Genomic DNA, 21,788 nt, shown 5'->3' with positions numbered 1-21,788 from the left:
CATAACTGAACTCCATCTGCTTGTGTTTGTTGTTAGGCCTGGTGCTCTTCAGTGATGAAGTGGACATGTGCTAAGGCAAGATGGCAGTAGAGAGAAGTTAAAACTAATCCTGAAATGAAGTTACTGATTTTGAACCCGTATCAACCACTGAAACTGACTAATGCATGTAATTTATTTCAGTAACTGCACGATGTTAAAGTAACAGCAAATGAGTTCCGTTCAGATACCCTCACACACACTAAGGGAGTTAAAACCTACAGTTCAGGGTTCAAAGCGCATGAATACAAAAGAATGCAAAATGCAGGCATGGCTCAGCCTGTGTTCCTGAGTTTTGTTTTCTCTCTCCAAAGACTGAAGCAGGAGTTTATTTTGCTGAAAATCTCTAGCACTGATAAATATACATATGAAGCTCTGCGCAACTAATCTTACTAAGGATAAATTAAAAAATATATATCTATATTGAGTAGAGCCTACTATATATAGTAGTAAAAAAAAATGCACTCCTGTTCAAAGGTACTTGTTTGTTCAGTAGTGTGACTACAGCACGCTCGCTGAAATAGTGAAAAAATATATACAGAAATGCTCCAGCCTTGCAGGAAATTCAAACTGAGCAGATCTAGGAAATCCATCACGATTTTGAAGAACATTACAGTGCCTTGCACACCTTGCTGCTGTCAGTTCAAATGATGAAATAATGTGAGGTTTACCTAGTCATTAGTCTGGGAGAATTGACTTAGTAAGCCAAACACAGCGAGGTACATAAAAGGTTACATAAAAGGTACATAAAAATTATACTTTGGGAAGTACAAATATTTTCTTCCTTTTTCCTCCTGAAGATGCATTGACAATCACCACCGAAACATCTGTGATAACCAGGAAACCCCAATTACAACAGAACGTACAAGCTGCTAAACTCCGACTCAAAGGCCTTGCTGAAAAGAACTGTAAAAGCACTGCTTGAGAATAAAACGCTTACGAACTCAAACTTTCTTCGTGTTCTGACTGCTTGTAGACAGCCAGTGCAAAATAAAGCACTATCATCCACTTCTTTTTTCAAGCCTGAAGAAAATGAAGAGGAACGGAAATTCGAACGATCCTTATCAGTCTATAGAAGGTATGACCACCTACTGTGAGCCGCACTTCACAGAAGCCAGCACCATTGAAATACAAGATTATTCTTCTTTGACTTGCAAACTTGCAAACGTGCATCCCCTCTGGTGAGGCAGGATGGAAGTCAATGGAAGAAAGGGACTCCAGAAGAAAGGAATCCCAGGAAGCAGGCTGGGAGCCTCTTGCTGAGCTGCAGTCCTCACGAGCACCGTGTGCTCCCATGGAGGGCCCGATAAACAGAGCCCGCTCCGGTGGCATCACCGGCCGTCGGCAAAACACGAGAAGTGACGAAGCAGAGTCTGCTCTCAGACGACCGTAATTTCAGCCGTAGTTTCCTTAGACTGTAGCGAAATGATGCTGACACTGACTTTAATTGCTGTGAACGAATTTAACTTTCTGAAATTAAAATAGATCTGTCTTCAAAGCCTGCCAAGTCAGTTCCACTCTTTTCCTATCACAGGGGATCTGAGTCCTGATTTAGCATTAGATGCCTCGAATCTTCAAAGCTTCAGCGACAATCGTTGCCCACTTCTGAGATATTTAGCTCCTTTCCGCGTTCAGTTCTCCCTAAATTCTGGGAGAGACTCGCAGCAGGGTAAGAGGAGAGCTGAGGACCCACACCTATCAGACTACTCCATTAAATGCGCACATAGAACGTAAAACAATTCCTCGCCTGATCTCATGGCAGCTCTGTCAACACCTGGAGCAAAAAATACACTTTCACAGAAAGGCGTATTGTCCGTTCAGCGCCAGTCTTCAGTAGGACCCTTTCATCTCAATCCCTTGCTCGTCTTCAGGCGCTGCTTAGGAAGGGTGGGAGGGATAGCCCTCATTTGGGTAACAACTGCCGCACATCTCAGCTGAGCACCGGAGATGGTCTGGCGGAGGGATGTTAGCATCTTCATGCAAGCTGCTCAGCTATCAGATCAAAAGAAAACGTTTTCAAAACTATCTCTCACCCCCTCAGCCTCCTCTTAACTCTCCGAGGGAGATCTGGATTGCCGTAGTTTTCACTCCTTTCTCCCCTCCATCCCCCCCGGAGGAGAATATAGCAGCTCCCACCCAGTCCGGTGGATACAGCACGCAAACTCAGTCTTGGGCCTTTTTCATGTGCTGTGGCCAAAGAAGAAGATAATACAGGACAAGGGCAAATGATTCCCAGCGCCGACAGCTGACGTTTGACGTTTATCTGTAGAAATTCACCAAACGATAATAGAGCTTGCAGGCGCTGTTATTGCCGTGTGTGCTGCAGTAAGGGAATGTTTCCCGAGAGTTCTTTAGGACTTTGTTCTCTACATCGCAGTCATTAGTTATGAAGCACGAGAAATCTACGTGGCTTGAATTTCCTATTACTGCAAACAACTTCAGAGCAAGTAGATAAAAACAAGCAGTCAAATCTCTCTCTATAAAATGAAGACAGATAATGTGATACCAATAACTTCGTTTTTAAATAATGTCAACTTCTTGAAAGAATAAAATCAAGGAATCTTTCCACTTTGCAATCCAGTTGTCTAATTTGTCACTGGTTTTCTTGGAACAAAATATACACAAGGGATGGAGAAAAGCCTTCCAGAGCAGAACATGATCCTTATGATGGAAGGAAGAGTGATGGAAGAAGAGACATACAACACATCTGCTTTTACCAGAAAATCACCTAGATAAAGACACTTGATTTGCAAATTGGTTTCAGTTGAGCTTCCAGAGACAGAAGTCAAACCATGAAAACATCCCTTCAACATCAAATGTCTGAGAAAAGGAAATGCACAAAGAAACTTCTTCAAAGGCATTTGATAAAAGAAATGGAGAGAACTCTAACTTGTTAGAAACCCCTTTGGGTATTACTGCAGTGAGAGACAAGATGATAGGGAAAATTATGTAATTCATTTACCAGAGTAATTTCCATTTGGGCTTGGCCTGTCACACTGTGTCTGAGAAAATAGGTTACTGCAAAGTAAGAAGGTGAAAAACAAACGAATCAAGGAATCACAAGTAGTACAAAACTTAACTATAATAAGAGAGAATATTTCCTGACGTATCTAGAGGTATTACATCTTTTTAGATGGAACCCAAGAGGTAAGACACTGCTTTTTATAACCCGTCTCTGGATTAACAGATAAGAAGTCAGTGGACCTCACACAGGAGCAGGTACAGAAAGTTGCCAGAGTGCCCAGAGAAATGGGATTGCATGAAGAGGTTGAAGAGTCAGAAAACAGAGTTGAGACAGAAAAGAGTATTCTCTACAAACTGTTGGGAAAGAAAATGAATACCATGAAGAAGGAAAGAAAAAAAAAAAGAGTATGTGATATAAACTAAAGCCAATGTAAAGAGAAGCGTAAACAGGCTTAGCTGGCCAAGGACAACACAAGCCAAGCTAGACACCAGAAACGTTAACAGTTTTGAAACAGATCATGAATTCCTCAAGCCTTCCAACAGGTGATAAAGTTCATGCTTTGAGAAAGAATTCAAAGCTGCTCTTCTCACTTGAAGAACTGCTAGTTCTTGTGATGTAATCCTATCCAGTTCTGCCCAAAGAAAAATATACTTCTGCCTTTAATTCATCCCTGGACAGAGTTGATTACTGAGCTACACTCAAGGAAAAAATAATAAAACTCTCAAATATGACAGTAATGAAAATCCCTACTAACCTTTGGAAATCAAACTAACATAGGATTTGTTCACACTTCACCAAGTACCAAGTCGTTACTATGGGTCTGAACAGCTACAAGTCTTCATTTCTGCAGCTTCTACTCAATCTTAGTTTACTACATTTCCGGCTTGGCTGCTAATGCTTACAGGCCCTTAGGGGCAAGTTAAAACATAAGGGGATCAGATTAAAAAGTTAAAGTGGACACCTGAGCTGAAACAAAGCAAGAACTACACTACTTACTTATCACTTAGAACTTACCATCCCCTATAATCATCTTCCAAAGAAGGCAATAGCTAACTATATAGAAACCACCTGGAAAAATCCAAAATCCACAGAAGCACCACGGTAATGCCTTCTGCTATCTAGGACCAGTCAGAAAAGAACAGCCTTACAGGATCCTCAAAGGATCAAGTCAGTACAAACTCTTAAGGACCGAGAGGTGAAACAGAACCAAGGGTTAACAGGTTCAGCATACTGATGTTCTTCCTCCCTCCAGGAATGTAAACGCTAAAAGGGGCTTTACCAACAAAAAACAGTACCTCAGATAAAAACTGAGGAGCTGTAGGGCAGCATTTGGTACCAATAGCAGAAATTTATTCAATGCAACCACTACATTTTGGCAGTCAGTAGCATAGCAGTTGTACTTTTATGTACTAGACAAATCCGTTAATTGCAGCCTGGCTTCATTAGACTAGAAAGGTCGCTAGTGCAATTAACTGAATATGAACAAATTGCAGGTAATAAGCAGAAATGATGGCTAAATACGATATTCACCAGTATGACCTTAAAAATACTCACCAATTTTTCCCCCAAAAATTGTCATTGTTGTTTCTACTGCCAGATCTGATAGCATGTTCTCTGTGTATTCCATTAACTTTAATAAATGAAAATGAAAGGGGAGACCAAACAGCTACAGCTGCAGTACATCATCTGCCAAACTCAATTTTTTTTGTGTGAATAATTATATACTTAAGGTAACAAACTAAATATTTCTGAGCCTGATTTCATCTTAGATCTTTCATCAATTTCTCTTTTCTGCATTTTCAGAAAAGCTTTAAAAGATTACTTTGGAGCTTCTTTTGGGTCAACGTTTCCAGTGGAATTAAGGCTAAAAAGCCTGATCTCTGCTGAGATCAGAGCATCACATCTGCATTAGGTAAGAAAATACTTTCCCTGTCAGGCAGCCATCACCCCACAGTGCTGCACCCTCCACATTTCCCTGCCCCATGGCAGAATGCGCTGTAGCTGTTTCTCTGGTGTCTTGGTGCTGAGTCAATCCGTAACATCCAGCATCAGTGATTCAGTCTAGACATCATCCTTTTCTAAAACCATTCATGATGAATGAAGGTGAATTAGTCTTCCACTGGTTATGGATACACCTCACAGGTAGCTTGAGCATCACTCTCCAGACAGTCACCTGCTCCAGGAAACAACATAACCTGCACAAAACCTAAAACAACCTGCTTTCTATAGGATTTTTCCCGTGTCTACACTGTAACAACTCACCAGGTCACACCAGTCTGGTTTCAAACCAGGCCACTAGCAGCTGAACCCTGGTTTGTGCAAACATCTATATTGCAGAAAGGCTGTGGTAGCATTGCCCTGTTTGTTCCCTTACTTTTCCAGCAGCCCAGCTACAGGACTTTAGCCTGCCAGGATTCACAGCAATGCCACTAATCACAAAATGCCACACAGGCAGAAGTCACCTGCTCTGAGAGTGTGGTTTGGCTCTTGCAGCAAATAAAGTCTCCAATGGCAGCTCAAGCTGCCCCGCTCAGTCAACCAGCAGCTCTGCAAAGCAGAAAGGATCTCACCTTTGGGATCACACAGGCAAGCAGCGAAGATGATAAGCAACAGTCAAGAGGAGAGGAAATAAATTCAGTGGCACAGGAGGGCTGCCTGCTCCGGTCTGTGGAGGAGTACCATCTGCAGCCACTGCAGTCTGCCCTGCCCCAGTTCTCCCATCCTGCTGCTCCAGCATGGGGCTCGCTCCCCATTGGAGGAAACTGCCTCAATTTTGCACTAAAATTTCAACCAGACAAAAGACTCCCTCTTCTCATCTCACTGCTGTGTTTTCCTCCCCCAAAACATGGCTCTCACCCTGTCTCAGGTTACGCTTTCAGGAAGTGAGGCCCCAGCTGAGGAGGCAGGGAAGTCCCACAAGGGCTGCAGGCCACGCTTCAGCATTAGTATTGCTCTGCACATTTTTACTCATGCATTCCTGACAGGCAGATCTGCACAGCACCTCTTCTCATTTACTGGGGAAAACCCTTACCAGGCAAGGCACAGACACTGCTCACTTTGGAATATGGTGGACTTAAAATGGACTATTTCCTTTTTCTCAGACTTTACGTAAAATAAATATCTGAATGAATTCACTGCAATGTACCCCCCCTCCCCCCAGCTCCACCAATTCCAAGCCCCTGCCACCCAAATGGCACACAGTTTCTGCTTTAGCAAGCGGCTCACGATTACTATCCATTGTATAACCCATATAAGTCCCTTTTCATGCTGTGCATCATTATACCCAAAATCACAGGGTTGAAAATACTGACTGTACATTCCTTGTAGGTGTATCCATGGATGAGCAGAGGATGCGTAGATGTGCTGCCACCAATGTCATATAGGTCATATATTTTTCCTCTCCTTGGTCTAAGAAGGTATTTCCTCCTTGACCCTCCGCCTCCAACAAAAAACAAGGGGTCATTGGCTTGATTTCGGGAAAGAGACCACAGCAGAAAACCAAGCTCAACGTCGCTAAGCAACTACTCATTTTCAGCTGTTTAGTGATACAATACAAGCAAGGCTTCCTTGTATCAGAAAAGATAATTACAAGTTTATCTCCGTGGGAAGATACTTCAAGGATACACTCAAATTGTTTGTTCCTTGTGATTGTGTAACTTACAACGGGAATGATCTAGTTGCTACTTTATGTTTAATATAATGTACTCATTAAAAGTACTTCAACTTACTTGAGTAGCACTTGGATAAAACAAGGCATAAGAATACCGTCTGAAAATCTCTAAATCTTAGACTCTTAAGCTGAAAGCCGACAACCCATCTCCCCATCAGTACATATATTTTACTGGCATGCAATGGCAACCAGCTAATTCTGCTTTGATGCTGCTGTGTGTGTGCATAGGTCTGTTTTTCACTAAGTTGTGTTGATCTGAGAGTCTTTTGAGACCAGTATCATTATCTCCAACTGTTCATTGCTATTGCACGTGGAAGCAATTTCTGTTTTTAATTTTCAAATCTGTTGGCTACCACCCAGCCTCACTAAAAGTGAAGGGCAATGTTCACCAGCTGCTTCTGCCCTTGCGGGAATGTAACTAGATGACCCTCTATCGAGAAGACCAAAAAACAGTAAATCAGGGAAGAAGACTGATATACAAACTTTTGTATAACATTGAAAAAAAATGCAAGCAACTAACAAAATGAACTACTACTCTAAAAACATTTGCTGAAATACAGAGGTGGGGATGGGGGGGGGAGTTCAGGCTGGCATTCACTCTGTTCCTCCTTTTCACTCCCCTTCTCCCTAGACCGTTCATGACAAAACATGCACAATGCAGTCAGCAGGATCCTTTCACTTGTGCCCTGCACTAGACTAAGGAAAAATTATCTGGGAATCTGATACAGATATTATTTCTAAGTAGGACATCATTAAAGTATTTAAACAGTAGGGCAAAATAAGGCTGACACGTCTGTGGCTTAATATACTTTGTGAGTAGTGGGAGTGTAATTGGTACAGCACTGTGAGAACTAGAGAAAAACTCCACCAGTCTAACTTCATATCCAGCACACACACAAAAAAACAACCAATAAGCAAATGGACAGCATCATAACGCCCTGATTACATAATAATAATAGCTTAAAAAAATACTGTGCTAATTATTAACATTACTAGCAATGCTGTAGTGAAAAATACTTCACTGTAATTGCTTTGCAGTGCAATACATCCAGTGAGTCAGAGTAGACAGAAACATAAGTTCATTAGGAAAACATTGGCAGTTCCAATAGCCAAATAAAGGTATTTATTATTTATGCTATTTTTATTGTTGTACTACATGGCAACATACAAGTTCCAGTTGAATTTCTATTTGAACCATTTCTGTTTTCTTAAAGTGCACTGCCTGTGCCTACCTACGCTTTTCACAACCAGTGGCCATGAGACTCAGTTACTAAAAATTGTATTTCTAAATATAAGCTGTACAGAACAAATGCACTCCAGATTTAAAAATCTGACCTGGGTACACAAAGATTACAGAAAAGACAAAACACATTTTGTGCACATTCCTGATAAAGTTTTCAGAGAAAGTTTACTGTTACATAAATCCAAAGAGATGCTCACACAGTACATTACTCAGCAGAAAGATGGGCTGAAAGCCATTCTCTCTCCCAGAGCAGTTATTCCAGCGTGAATACTGAAAAAACGTTACGTTCATGAACCAGGCTTTATAAAGCTACATTTTGAAATGACTCAGTTGTAAATGCTGGGTCTGTGGAAATCTGCGGTCACCAGCAGAATTGTAACTAACTTTGGCATTTACCCTTTGGGGCTCCACAGGCTGAGTAGGACGTAGATTAAACAGAACTGCAATTGGGAAGTGACTCTGGAAGCGCCCAGGTGCTACAGCTACAATACATTATCCGTCCCTTAACTCCCCAGCAATCCCCAGCTCTCCAGAAAACTTTGAGAAAAAAATTCACTTATTAGTCTTTTTGCCACAGTTTCTGTGTTAGCTCTGTATCAATGCAATTCTACCTTTATTACCAGAGCAAGCAAAGGAGCAGTATGAGAGTCAACTCCACTCTAGAATGCTTTGTGTGCAGCTGGATCACAGGAACTTTCTTCCCAGCTTTATTCACGGGCATCCATTAGCCTGAGAATCACTCTTTAAGGGTTCATGTCATCAATTTAATCATTTTAGTGAAATACAAAGAGAGAAAAAAAAAAAAAGTATCTATAAACTACATCAGAACCTATTTAGCGATCTGGTGTAGCAGTGCTTTCTGTAGAGAACAAGGCACTCCTAGATCTGCTGCTTTGCAAAGCACCTCTGTGATGATTTCAAAACTACAAATAAATTGTATTTTTCAACGATACGAGAGCTAAGACTTGCCTTTGGTTCTTTGACCAGCCAGCAACTGTCACCCAGTGATACTCAGCAGTGCAAAGCCTGTGAGGGGTGAAGTGTGGACATAAAATGCAAAAACACTGTTCAAAATTGAAACAGATAGAAGATTGCCTCCCAAATCCCACCAGTGATACTCCATTAAATTTCTCTAAGAACTACTTACATTCCTGGGAATGTTACCCAGAGGCTTTAGCTAACAACCAGCATAGGTGCTATGTATATACAGAACCTTATGTCACTTGGTGAGGTTACTTTAACATGCTGTGAAGTTGTCTGTTCTTCCTTAGATTGTTCTTCAGGAGACCGGTCAAGCTCCATGTAGGCTTTTCTCCCCTTTATTCTTTAACCTTTCATATTCCTTCCAACATAAATGCAAACTGTACATAACATTGAAACACTGTTACATCGAGCAATATAGAACAAGATCACACTCATTTGAGTACTATTTTTTAAATACTGTAAAAAAATCTGTGTCACTAGCTATTATCTCACAAAACGATGCCTGTTTGAGGTGACAGCTGCTTTTGTATCAGCCATGTAAGGTAGAAACAAAAGAAAAAACAGCAAGAGATTTCAACAGAAATTTCACAGTGCATCTAAAAGTTCTTGTACTCTAAAAATCAATCTCTTGCATGTCCACACGTTCTATCGAAAATTCATGAAAAAAAGTATTTCCAACTTGATCCCTTCCTCAATATTTTAAATGGTGCTCAATGCTAATGATAGATACCAGTCTGTACAAAGGAAAAGGTGAAAAATGAGTACAAAAGAATTTGTCTTCATGATATTTGCATACCAGCTGATGCTTCTCATAAGATTAATTTACAACTATTTTCACTCTTAGATGTTACCTCAATTCATAAAGCATGCCTTTTCTGTGTACTTGTATGGAATAATTAGTGTTTATATATCAACTCCCACTTTAGTTTAAAACAGTTAATGTTTACTCAACTGAAATGAAGGAGGGGAAGCTTATGCACGTTGTTATAATAGAAAAGAGATTTCACTTGTCTGACTCCAAAAGAGCCAAGAAAGGTAAGTGACAAAAGCACCAGCTTCGATTTTTTTTTTTTAACAAATTCAGGCATTTTAATGTGTTTCTCAGAAAAGCCACTTGAGTTTACTCGAGCTTTTATATAAGTAATTCATAAATATTATGGCACTTAGACTCTCCCTAAACAGGTATTTAGCTACCTAGGCCACCCAAGCACAAAAAAAAAAATTAAAAAAATCTAAAATTAACTAATTCTGTAATAAAACACTCCTGCCCCAACCTTGGAAACCCTGAATTTTCCTGGAAGTTGCACCAAATTACAATTTTTCATGTTTCATATCACATGAGTACGTTGCCTTCGACAAACATCATGTTACATTTTAAATTATCTGATTACTTATAAACATTAAGGAAAGGCAATCTTACCCACTTGCAACAAAAATCGTGTCCTGCTCCTTAGGAATTATAACATGGCATAGATACTTATGTTTCCATTATTTTGCTGAACTAGAGTATTTGAAGTAATTACACATACTAGGAAAGAAGTCCAAATTTAATTAGAGTTGGCTTACAATGGTAGCATTTTCTCCATGTAAGGCATTATTCTGACACTGGCCTGGCATCCAACCATACATATTAATACACCACATTTGTTGTTAAAAAGGAGCATATATATTAATCCAAAGGTAAGAACAATTAAAGAAACACAAACAACAAACATTAAAACAGGCCCATATGTTTTCATATAAATCTCACAGCCCCACCAGTACTTTGGTAGGTTTCTATTGCTTTCTTAACTCATACTTAACTGAACTACTGTATATCATGAAACTTGAATACAAGCAGCTTTTGGGAAGTTACATTTGCAAAGGGAAAAGAAAATCGTGACAAGTAAAAAAAATAAATCCAAGAAGCTCCTTTAAAAAAAAAATCTTTACTGGCAAAATTAAGCAGCATGCTATTTTGTGATTTATATTTGAATTTAAAAAGACTAATTAGGCTGAAATAAAAATAAAAACCTAAAAATGGTATTCTATAAATAATGAAAATTTTGATTTCACTAGACTTTTATGAAAAACATTTGGTAATTAAATACTTGCTACTGTGTATTATGGCGATGAACTTTATTAGGGCTAAAACTGTAACAAAGCTCATCCTAAAACATTTTGCAATGCAAAATTATTTTCACTCAAGGAGTGTCTCAAATTGAATGCTAAGAATTACAAGCAATCTCCAGAAGCAGACATTCACTTTCATAAAACTTTATACATCTTTTTGGAACTAAGATATTTATACTACTAAAATCAAACATGCATCACTTCCCATACATTCTGGTATCATGATTTTATATTACATTATGTAACACCATTCTTCTAAACAGCAGCAGTTTTATCATACACTTGCTCCATTTTCTTTGGATTTCTGATCTTTATCTTCGCTTTTCACAATATCCTTTAAAAGAAAAAAGGAAGAAGACAACGTGAGTTCTGGAAGTAACACTTGTCACGTGATCTATAAAGCAGTGCAAAATGCATGCAGTTTGGTTTCAACTTAAGAAGAACTTGTAATTCCATATATTACTAAGTTTACTTATAACCAATTCAAGTTTCTCACATCTTCCCGAAAAATGGAGGGAACAGAAATTAAATCTGACTGACCTCCTATAAAAATAAGCACACAGCCATCCCCAGGAGCTTTCTTTATGTTTTTTCTTTTTAATGAATAAACAAAAATAGCTTTGACCAAACCCATTAAGGTATGGTAACGTACCAGCTCTAACACAAAATACCTGATTTGGCCTGAAAGAGGCACTCAGCTCTGAAGTATTGGGCAGGATGAACAAGGCCATTGAACTGTACCAAGTGTGAAAACAGAATTACACAGAGCCTTTAGCAGGTGGCAGAGCAACGGGTCTACTATGGACACACAGTGAGGTGCAGCACTGTGTAACAATACTGATGGCAGTTTGACTGCTGCAAGTTACAGCCACTTTAATAAGCTACAGTGCCTTATCTGATGCACTACTTGTATCCTACAAGGAGACACACGTCAAACATTTGGCAAGTTTCTATACTGACAGAAGCAGTAGCAAGGCACCCTCACTGTACCAGTTTACCACTGAGCTGCCTTCATTAGCTACAGCTGTTCAGGCTTACTTACAGGGTCTCCACAGCATTTCCAGGGAATATGATGCAAGTAATCCACATAGGATGGAGATGCTCTGGAGCACCAAAATACCTACATTCCGCCTTGAAAAATTATTCTCAACTTATCAAATGAAACAGCAGATTTGGATTATTGGAAAAAGACAAGATCAGAACAGGAAAACATTATGATTGTTTGAAATTTATAAAAATTTCTCACATTTAAGTCAGGAGAAAATTGTGTTCCCATTTTGGAAAGTACATTGCACTAGTTTTCTCTTAAAAAAAAAAAAATCATTATCTCCGAGTCTCTAATATACACCGAGACACTACTGCTCTGAATTCACGTAAATTTTCAATTTTATTTTAAAAGGTTTGTTTTAAAGGTTATATTTTATTTTTAACCACATAATTTTAACCATCAAAAATGAAAGTAAAAAAATTCAAACCTGCTTAAGCACACTCTGCATTTCATCCATAACAGTAGCTAAGTTTTTGATTGTCTTATTCAGCTGACTCTCAAATTGCAAATTTTTCTCATCTGAGATCTTCAAGTTCTCCTGCAGCTGGCTAAGGTCCTTTTTGACTTCTTTGAGCTCCCCAGACAGACTTTTGTTAGAATTCTCCAGCTGCAGTATGGTCTTTTCATCCTCATCTTAAAGAAGAAAGTAGTCAGTTACTTCCAACACGTTTTGCACTCTAACATTCCATTTACATGCCAACACCTAACTATTTTTTGAAAGAACATTAAAGACTGCAATGGATTATCATTTATCATATTGAATTCTAACTACACTTCAGAGCCTTATGGCAAAGCATGGCAACAAATTGTACTTCAACGATTACTGGTGTGCAAGTACAAAGGACTTGGAAAGCGAAAAATATGAGAGTTAATAACATACTAAGATCTAAGAAATCTAGATCACAAATTAGTTGATCTACTAAAAAAGATTCAGTATCTTGCATTCATGTAAGTACCATCTTCAAAGCAATGTCATACCTGTTTTTTCTTCCAGCAGCTGAAGCTTTTGCTCTATCTCTGCCCGCACTCTTTCACTCTTCTCCAGCTTCTGTAAAAGGCTCCCAACATCCACCATAGCTCCATTGTATACAATAAGGCCAACATTTTCTTCTACAGCTTTTGATTCTTGCTTTACTGTAGGTGATGGCAACAGCAATCTGTTTCCTAAATTAGATTAATATTGATAAATAATCATTGGCATTTTTCGGTTGCCTACAGTTCCAGTGATCAACCTCCAAATTCCTACATCAGTTTAAAAGCAATGTTCCATACTAACTTCAAAAGTCACACCTTTAATATTACAGACAAGCATATGATGTGGTCTCTTCCTACATGGGGAAAAAGAATAAAGTTTATTTCACGCCATTCTTCTTTTCCTCCTTGCAGTAATTTGTCTAAAAAAAAAAAACCAACAAAAAACAAAACAACACACACTGTTCTACTACCCACAGTACTGATCCCCCTGACTGCAGGCCTACTGTGAATGAGTAATATGTTGTTAATCAACATTCAACTTTTAACCTCTATCCTTCCTTCCTGTTCCAGGACCCTGAGATTCATCCAGTAAACACAAGGCCTGAGGGAAGCCAGAAATACAGAAATTTAGGAACTGTTAAACTGCCAAGGTTTACTTTTCCAAATGGCAAGTTCTCTGCAGATCTGAATTAGTTACCATAAGGAAGCAAGCATCTCACAACTCTCAAAACAGTCACACAGGAACAATAAGTTTCAAAAATAAAAAAGTACTACCTAACATATCTTCTTGTAGTTCTTCTGATTCTTCTTGGTTTTCTTCATCTTTAGAAGTATCTGTTAGTCTTCTGTAAAAGCAGGACTCTCTAAGTACTACTTTATTAAGTAGCTTCTTGACCTAAAACACAGGAAAGAAGTATGGGATTAATACACAAATTAAACTACCTAAGGAAGAGTATTTTAACTTGAAAAACTTAATTAAAGAAATTGCACAACTTTTCAAATTTTAATATACTGGGGTTTGAAATGAAAACAAGCTAGGAAAAGAAGATGCAAAACCTGAGCACGAGATAGGTGTAGTCCAAGAGTGTACAGTATCTCCTCCATGTCCTTCTCCAGAAGATACCCACAGTGACTTTGGTCAAAATAAACGAAAGCCATCAGAAGATCCCTATTAACAGTTACCATCTGTGTCTTGTCTTTCTCCTGCAAAAAATCCATATTTGGATCAATAAGGAGTCAAAAATACCATATTCACATCCTATACTAAAAAATAAGTACACATTTCAGATAACTGATGTTTACCCAGTTCATTATACCATGTTTCTTTTATTATTTCTTAGAGAAGAGGGATTAAATATAACTAATGTTTATCTACTGAACTCAAATACAATATAAGCAAGCTAATTAAAAGAATACTCTTTCTAAATATTTAGAAGACTTGCAGCACAATGAACAGAAACACCTGGCAGCCAGCTTCATTTTGTCCAGACTAATATGTCATCCATATGACATTCATTTTCAAAGTTTGAAAAAACAGTAAAAAAATCCTTATTTCCCCAGCCCAAGATTTCATTGAAGAGCCATTTCCAAAATGAAGTCCCTGTAAGCACATAATGAATGAACATTCACAGCTCTCGCAGGTAAAACAGTTCTGCAATCTGGTTTTCCCCCCTTATTTCTGTTCTTTATCTCCTAATTTCCACTGGGGAAAATAAAAGGGTTGGACACTTTATTGTAGCATTTATAAGAAAAACTCAAGCATAACAAATCTAACCTATACTATTCCTTAACCTTAACCTATGGAGGCAAGATTAAAAAAAAAGAGACCTACTTTATTAGTCAAGCTAAACTTCTGTTGGTTTTTTTTTTTTGTAACTTAAGAATACAGCAACAGAAAACCATAAATAATCACCTCCCTCTCAGGTGATTATTGCTCAGACAAATCAGTTCAAATTTATACAAGATTCTTTTCCCCAAGAGCTTTTATCCAACAATCTTTAAAATGTAGATTAAAGCACCTTGTATGCACCTTACCCCAAGCTGTCACATCTCTTTATGTAAGTTCACTTTAGAAGTGCTGAAGTAATCAAGAGCGTAAATAAAATGAAAACAAAGGTAAACTCTGATTATAACATCTTTATACAAGATTATATGAAGTTAAGAAAGATGTTAATTACTTTATCTTTAGATGACCTCTCTTTACAATGCTTATTTCCCTCTCTTCTGTCCTCTCGTTTATTCATTTCTTCTTCTTCCCGGTCTATAAGACAGAAAGAAAATTCAACATTCCCGCAGTAAATGATTCAATAAACATTATCTCAAAAAAACATGTTCATTAAGAAGCTCACATAAGCCCTCAAACATCTGAAAACATTATATTTCCCTCCCAAAATAAAAAAAAAATGATATTTATTAGGGAGAACTCATTGTGGCCTTGCAGTACTTGAAGGGAACTTATAAGCAGGATGGAGAGCAACTTCTTACATGGTCTAAAAGTGACAAGATAAAGGGGAATGGCTTTAAACTAAAAGATGGCAAGTTTATGTTAAATGCCAGGAAGAGATTCTTCGCTCAGAGGGTGGTGAGGTGTTGGCACTGCTGCCCAGAGCTGTGGGTACATCATCCCTGGAGGTACACAGTGCCATGGATGGGGCCCTGGGCAGCCTGCCAGCCCACAGCAGGAGCTGGGACTCAATTATCTTTAAGGTCCCTTCCAATCCAAGGCACTCTATGACATGATTAAATCACTCCTCTTAGATGTTGTTCTTATCTTAACCTTACTTTAACCTAAAACATTTGACTATTTTATCCTGTAGATTCTTACTTATCACACATACAGGATAGAAGAGCTGAAATAAACGCTAACCAGACCAAAATCAGTTGTGCCAACATCACTATCTGTTTAAGTGGTGTGCAGAAAATTACTTCTTCCTAAAGAGGTTTGCCAAAGTCTACATTCAGCTATGGTTATTCCTATTAGGTAAAAAAAAAAGCGTTGTTTACTCTTCAATATTTTAGATTACATTATAAAAGCAGTAAGAACTGTATATTAAAAACATGTTTATACTCATGACTGATTGAGGTATGACTGGTGCATTTGATCCTGAACTTGAGATTCTCAATGTTATGGACTGCACTGCTTGTTAAGATATGAAGCACCAAATGCAGTGGCTTTGTTCATTTGTTTTTAAAAAGACAGTACTGTGAAACTAAATCTAAAAGAAAGAGGAATGTGACAGCTACAGGAATGTTTCATGGCATGCAGCTCCATAACTCACAAGTGGTTTTTTTTTTTGTCACAGAATCACATGGCAAATTTCTCTATGAAACTGCTCACCTTTCTTGTGAGGAAAACTTTGAAAAACCTACATATGCCAACACTTTTCTAATTTTGCAAATACGTTTCTAGCAACTACAAGCTTTCTCCTGCATCTCCATGGGAAGTTGGATCGGGTCTCACCAAATCTCACTGAGAATGGCACAAGGGCAGATAATGGGAAGTAGCAGTGCTTGCGCAGAAGAGTCCAGGGCATGTGCTCAGGGGTCAGACTACAAGCAATGAAGAGTCATTTTGGGAAAAAAAGAGAGATAGCACTCATTTTCCAGGTTGGTGCAATAATTTTTGCTAAAAAATATAAATGAAAACACTTGCTAGAAAACACTGAGACTGTAATATGTAAGCAAGTTCAAACCTATGTCGCTGGTGAAAACCCTGTTTGGCACCTTCCTCCCCCTGAAAAGTACAAACCAAAAAGCACACAGCATGCCTTACATCTTCCTGAATCTCTGAGGTGGGAAAGAGGGCTACCTGCTGCTCGTGCAGTCAGAAACATTCCCCAGTCCTTTTCCCCACTTCTTCAGGCAAGCCTAACTCCACTCAAAAAGAAATAATCTCCTTACAGCTTCGTAAAACATGTCCCACACTACATTCCAGTCTAATAAAAACAGGATGACGTCACAACTGATGAATATACAGTTATGCACTTCAAAGTGGCTTGGTTTTTCAGAGGTGCTGAATACTCACATCTCCTACTGACTTCAATGGGAGTTGCGAGTGGTCTGCATTCTGAAAAAAATAAAACCACTTCTATATGCACGCCTTACCACATACCACAGCTACAGATTTATTTAAGCTATGTTAATAAAATGCCTAGCAGAAAGGCTCATGTTAAGCAGCACTGGTCAGAATTACTGAAATAGAATTAGTGCAATAATGCACTTTTAGATTTTTATTTTCAGTGCATTTTCCAGCTTGAAAGAAAATCCGGAAGCCAAAAAATTCTCCAAATACCTTCATCTTCATCTTCAGCTTCTTCCGCCTCCATTGGATCATATTCTTCTTGATTATTGTCATCTTCAGTTTCTTCTTCATCTTTGGAATCATCTTTCCTTTTCTCTTCCCTCTGTAACAGAAGTTCCAAAAAATTAATCCAGTCAGAACTGAAAAACAGCAAAATTAAAAACATCACCCTAGCGCTCATTCTAAATTTGAGTATGCTTGTGTTTAGTCACTTAAAACCACACACACTAAAATCTAAGTGGTAAAGGTAAACGAGGGGAGAGAGGGAGAGATGTTTAAAATCATCCTCAAATAAACCTGTAAAACTTTTGAATGACTGAATAAAACTTATTTAAACAGATTAACGAGTCAGATCAATTAACTAACACTATAAAAACTAAGTTTGAGAACACAACAACAAAGTGAAATTCAAGTAACAGTTTAATATTGATCCAGACAGGATAGTACTTCAAATATAAGCTAACACAGACCTTCTTTTCATCTTTATCTTCTTTTTTATCTTTATCATCTCCAGATTTTCTCCTCTTAGGTTTTGGCTCATCATTTTCTTCTTCTTTTTCTTCCTTTTTTTCTTTTCGTTCATCTTTTTTGCTTTTTTTGTCTTTTTTGTCCTCCCTCTCTGGGAGGGAAATCAGTGCTTTATAAATTCTGACACCAAAATCCCTCTGAAGCATTTCATTGAAGAGTTCTGCAAACAATGAAACCTGCACATAAAGAATGAGAATTGACAAAGTTTCAATGTGCATATTAAATATTTTTACACTTCTGATTAAAAAAGTAACAAGGTGCTATCTTAATTTTCACCATGTCAGTTTTATGCATTTGATACTTCTTACTATCTGTTTTGCATATGCAAACCTTAAAGAACTTTGTAGTTCTCTCTTGTGTTGCAGTAATTTAGGACCTACACTAACTGTACAAATTATAATCTCTGTTCTTTCTGGATATTATACCTGATTACACTGCTATTATAAACCTGCTACCAAATACTGGATTGCTTTTTCTAGGTCTCGCACAACAAAATTATTTACATAATTACAGTAAGCTTTATTTTATCATGCTATCATGAATTTAAGAAAACCACGATTATCACAGAATTAAAAAGAAAGAATAAGTAACTCTAAACATATGTGCACTTGCTAGGCAGCATTTTTTTCCTTCAACACAACATTACAATGCATAGCTCAATAAAAAGTTGCTTTAATATACTGGCACAGCTAAATTACCTCAAAGGAATGTTCTTTATTATCCTCCAACCTATAGTCCAGAAGAACACTGAGTGACATTATACTACAGTCAAACTTCCCACTCTTTGCTGCCCAGTTAGGATGCACAATGATCGCTGGTTCATCAGGCAAGATGTACCGTCTCTCCCGTCGCTGACGTTCCATCTCTTCCTGACGTTTTCTTTCCTCTTCCTGAAGAGGCAAAGAATAACACAAAGCATATTCCCAAAGTTGCAGCTTCTACCTATGTTAGTTTTTAGGACTCACTGCTTTGAAGAAAGAGAAGAAAAGCCTAAGACTGCTAAATGTAAGACAGATAACAGAAATTACACCAGTACCTACAGAATGTATTCCACATCCATTGCCAACACCAGCCTAAGAGTGAAGATTGGAAACTTGAGCAACACAAAGCAAGACATGCCATGTTGTTTAACCTCAAAGCAATGAGCATCTTCCAACTATTTTGTGGTGTGAGGTGCAGCATGTTCACTCAATACTGGAAGGAACAGAACTAGTTTACTTCAAAAAAATGGGATGTAAACCAGCAAAGGAGTCAGAGATCTGGAAGAGTGTTTCATTTATTCTGAGCAGCACAGGGAAATCTTACAATATCTTATTTCTCATATAGGAAGACTAAAGTTTATTTGATAATTTCCCAAAGTTATCCAGCACTGCTTCAACAACTAGCAGAAAATGATTAACTCAAATTTTGAGTATGGGAAACGGAGTTTACAGAGATACCCTTAATGCAAATTTAAATAAAGGTTAAAGGCAAAATACCAAGCAACTTATCGATTGCCAAGGCAGGAGCATTAAAGTCTTACAAGTACATAAATCACGGCAGAGCTTTTGCTCTCCAAAAGACAAACAATCAAATCTTCCTGCTCCTAATCATAGAAGGAAGATATCACAAGAAATCCCAAGACTGTTCAGCTCATCTAAATTCTGGAAGAAGGCAGCAGCTGAAAGAATTAGTAAGCACAAAACATAGCCTCTGCTCTGTTGACAAGAAAAAGGTTCACACAGATGTCAAAAATTCCAATTTATCCCATGCTAGTTAGCAGGTAAGAATACACAAAAAATGCAGGTTTAAAAGCAAGTAATACAATGTTTTCCACGCATTTATGCCCTTTTGACGTGGCTGGACTTTGGCATTATTGCACAGATCTTGCTCACCCTCAAGAAATATAAAAACAAGTTTAGCACTACTGAAACTATCAGCTACAACACTGGGAAACTTCACTGCACAAGGTGTTTATCCAAAAGTGAAAAATGAAGTTTGATGATACAGAAAAAAGAACCAAAACAAGAGCCACGTGAAAGAACTGGACTGTTTGAGATTCTATAACCTTTTACAGACTGAAATAAACATTTCCACAGTAACTCCCTATGGCTTGAACATCAATAAATGCAAATAAAACTAAGCAGCTACTTTCCAGATAGGTTTAAGAATTTAAGATCTCGTTAAATGCGTTCACACATTTGCAAATGAGCATTTTTAGGGGAAGTCTGGAATTTCTTCCTCTTATGTTTATTGTCTGACATTAATTCAGTCACCCTTAGGGCAGCTGCATATATCTGCTGACTTTGCTGATACAAGAATTGAAGCTTGCCAAAATTTCAACGTAATTTAGCATCTCAAATTACAGCAAGAGTTCCCAGCACAGCCATCTGAGAACTATAAAATAAGGCATAGTCCTGTACTTTTTATACTTATATATTTAAACCAATTTATATCTATTTTTATGTATTTATGTATATTTAATAAGACTTAAACCAAATATATCCAAAACCTAACCTCTTTGTCATCTTCAGATTTCCTATCCTCCTCCTCTTCCTCTTCTTTCTCAGACTTCTCTAGCTCCTTTTGCTCTTCTTTTTGCTCCTCTACTTTCAGTTGCTTTGTCAGTCGAGCTATCAACTGAGATTTCAGTCCTTTAGAGCTAAGAGTTCGACTTTCTAATTCTTTGCGAAGGTCATTTACCTGGTAAATAAAAGCTCTGTAAGTGGTATCAACCAGTGACATTGCAAAACATGTGATTAGCAGAAAAGATGAAGTAAAAATCAAGATCACTGAAAAGTCAAGTGTATTTTTAAAAAATCTCTACTGAGTAGCACCAGTGTGTACCGATACAAATTATTACATTTATAATCATTTTCTCCTTTAAGACCCCTTTATTAAGGGCTTCATAGAGGCAGGGAAAGATTTGGTAATTTAAGGCTATTATCTCTTTTGAGGAAACTTTTTATTATGTCTCCTGAGATACATTTTCATCTCATTACTGCCTTTTTAAACTAACACTAAACTATTTTAGACTCCACATTTTAAACATGAATAGATATGACCAGATTAATGCAGAACTTTCATTTTCCAGTTAAACTGCAACATATGTGACAAGTTTATTATTATACAAAGTTCAGAAGTCACAAAAGCTTGAATTACCCGTAATCACCTACTCAAATCAGAAGTCTCACTCTTTATATTGTGATGCCATATGTAATACTTATGAAAATCAGCAAGGAACAAAAAACACTACTAAATTGTTCTCCCTGGTTAAGGGAATGACAGCTGTATTTCAGATTCTGCTTTAAAAAAGAAAACGTATGATGGAATCAAGTTTAGAAATGTAGTTACCTTCATAGTTTTTGGATCCAGTTTAGACCAGTGTGTAGGTGTAGAGATTTCTTTTGCTTCCCCATCATCCTTTTCCTCTTCATCCTGACAAACAAAATCTTAAATTTATCATTCAGAAAGCTTGAAAGTATTTCAGTAATTTTTAAAATTCTGTTGCTGATCTGTGCAAGGTCACAACTGTTTCAGACAGTCTTCTCCTAAAGTTATTGTTTAGACAAGTTCACACACACATTCTACCACTTCATAAATGATCACAGTGCCACTCAGCCAATACAAGCCAGATCTGTGGAACACAAAAGGGTGATAAGCAACACCACAAAGAATATCGGGGTTACACAGACACTGCCGGTCTCCATTAACCGCACAGTGTGTGATCTTCCCCCAGGTTTTAAATCCCCAAAGTTACTCTTTGTTCAGTCAGACCTTCCCTCAATCCAAGATGCTGATCAGCCACGTGGCCTGAAATTCAGATGTTTCAGACTAGTGTCTGTTGAGTTTCAAATATCACAATTAGAACTGGCCACAGGAGAGAATTTAGGAATTTTAGAAAATGGCAAAATGTTTGAAGACAGCTATTCATGAACTGCATCTCAC

At 37.9% G+C, this 21,788-nt stretch overlaps 1 protein-coding gene and 1 long non-coding RNA gene across 7 annotated transcripts in view; one reads left to right on the top strand and one right to left on the bottom strand.

The window, feature by feature from the left end:
* The window catches only part of LOC109368766, an 18,279-nt gene extending 10,632 nt beyond the window's left edge, over positions 1–7,647 (top strand). Inside the window, exons 2-3 of one of the 2 annotated variants that reach the window (XR_002117071.2) lie at positions 4,805–4,913; positions 6,329–7,647. This is a non-coding gene — a long non-coding RNA (uncharacterized LOC109368766). Of the gene's footprint in view, positions 1–4,804; positions 4,914–5,383 lie in introns of both variants that reach the window. The other variant, XR_002117069.2, reaches the window with a different exon arrangement.
* A 413-nt stretch (positions 7,648–8,060) lies between these two features.
* The window catches only part of CCAR1 (cell division cycle and apoptosis regulator 1), a 28,002-nt gene continuing 14,274 nt past the window's right edge, over positions 8,061–21,788 (bottom strand). For 3 of the 5 annotated variants that reach the window (XM_010714281.3, XM_010714282.3, XM_010714283.3), the window contains 12 exons: positions 21,195–21,278; positions 20,358–20,543; positions 18,560–18,751; positions 17,804–18,037; positions 17,325–17,436; positions 17,058–17,099; positions 15,211–15,293; positions 14,090–14,236; positions 13,808–13,928; positions 13,037–13,222; positions 12,486–12,691; positions 8,061–11,344 (listed from right to left, as the gene is read on the bottom strand). In XM_010714281.3, coding sequence (XP_010712583.1) covers positions 11,285–11,344; positions 12,486–12,691; positions 13,037–13,222; positions 13,808–13,928; positions 14,090–14,236; positions 15,211–15,293; positions 17,058–17,099; positions 17,325–17,436; positions 17,804–18,037; positions 18,560–18,751; positions 20,358–20,543; positions 21,195–21,278 — 1,653 coding nt within the window. In that variant the 3' untranslated portion in view covers positions 8,061–11,284. The remainder of the gene's footprint in view (positions 11,345–12,485; positions 12,692–13,036; positions 13,223–13,807; positions 13,929–14,089; positions 14,237–15,210; positions 15,294–17,057; positions 17,100–17,324; positions 17,437–17,803; positions 18,038–18,559; positions 18,752–20,357; positions 20,544–21,194; positions 21,279–21,788) is intronic. The other 2 variants (XM_010714285.3, XM_010714284.3) reach the window with 2 other exon arrangements.

The sequence above is a fragment of the Meleagris gallopavo genome, chromosome 8, assembly GCF_000146605.3.
Source record: "Meleagris gallopavo isolate NT-WF06-2002-E0010 breed Aviagen turkey brand Nicholas breeding stock chromosome 8, Turkey_5.1, whole genome shotgun sequence".
NCBI lineage: Eukaryota > Metazoa > Chordata > Aves > Galliformes > Phasianidae > Meleagris > Meleagris gallopavo.
Note: the sequence above shows the minus strand (reverse complement) of the source record. Positions and strands in the feature narration are given on the sequence as shown.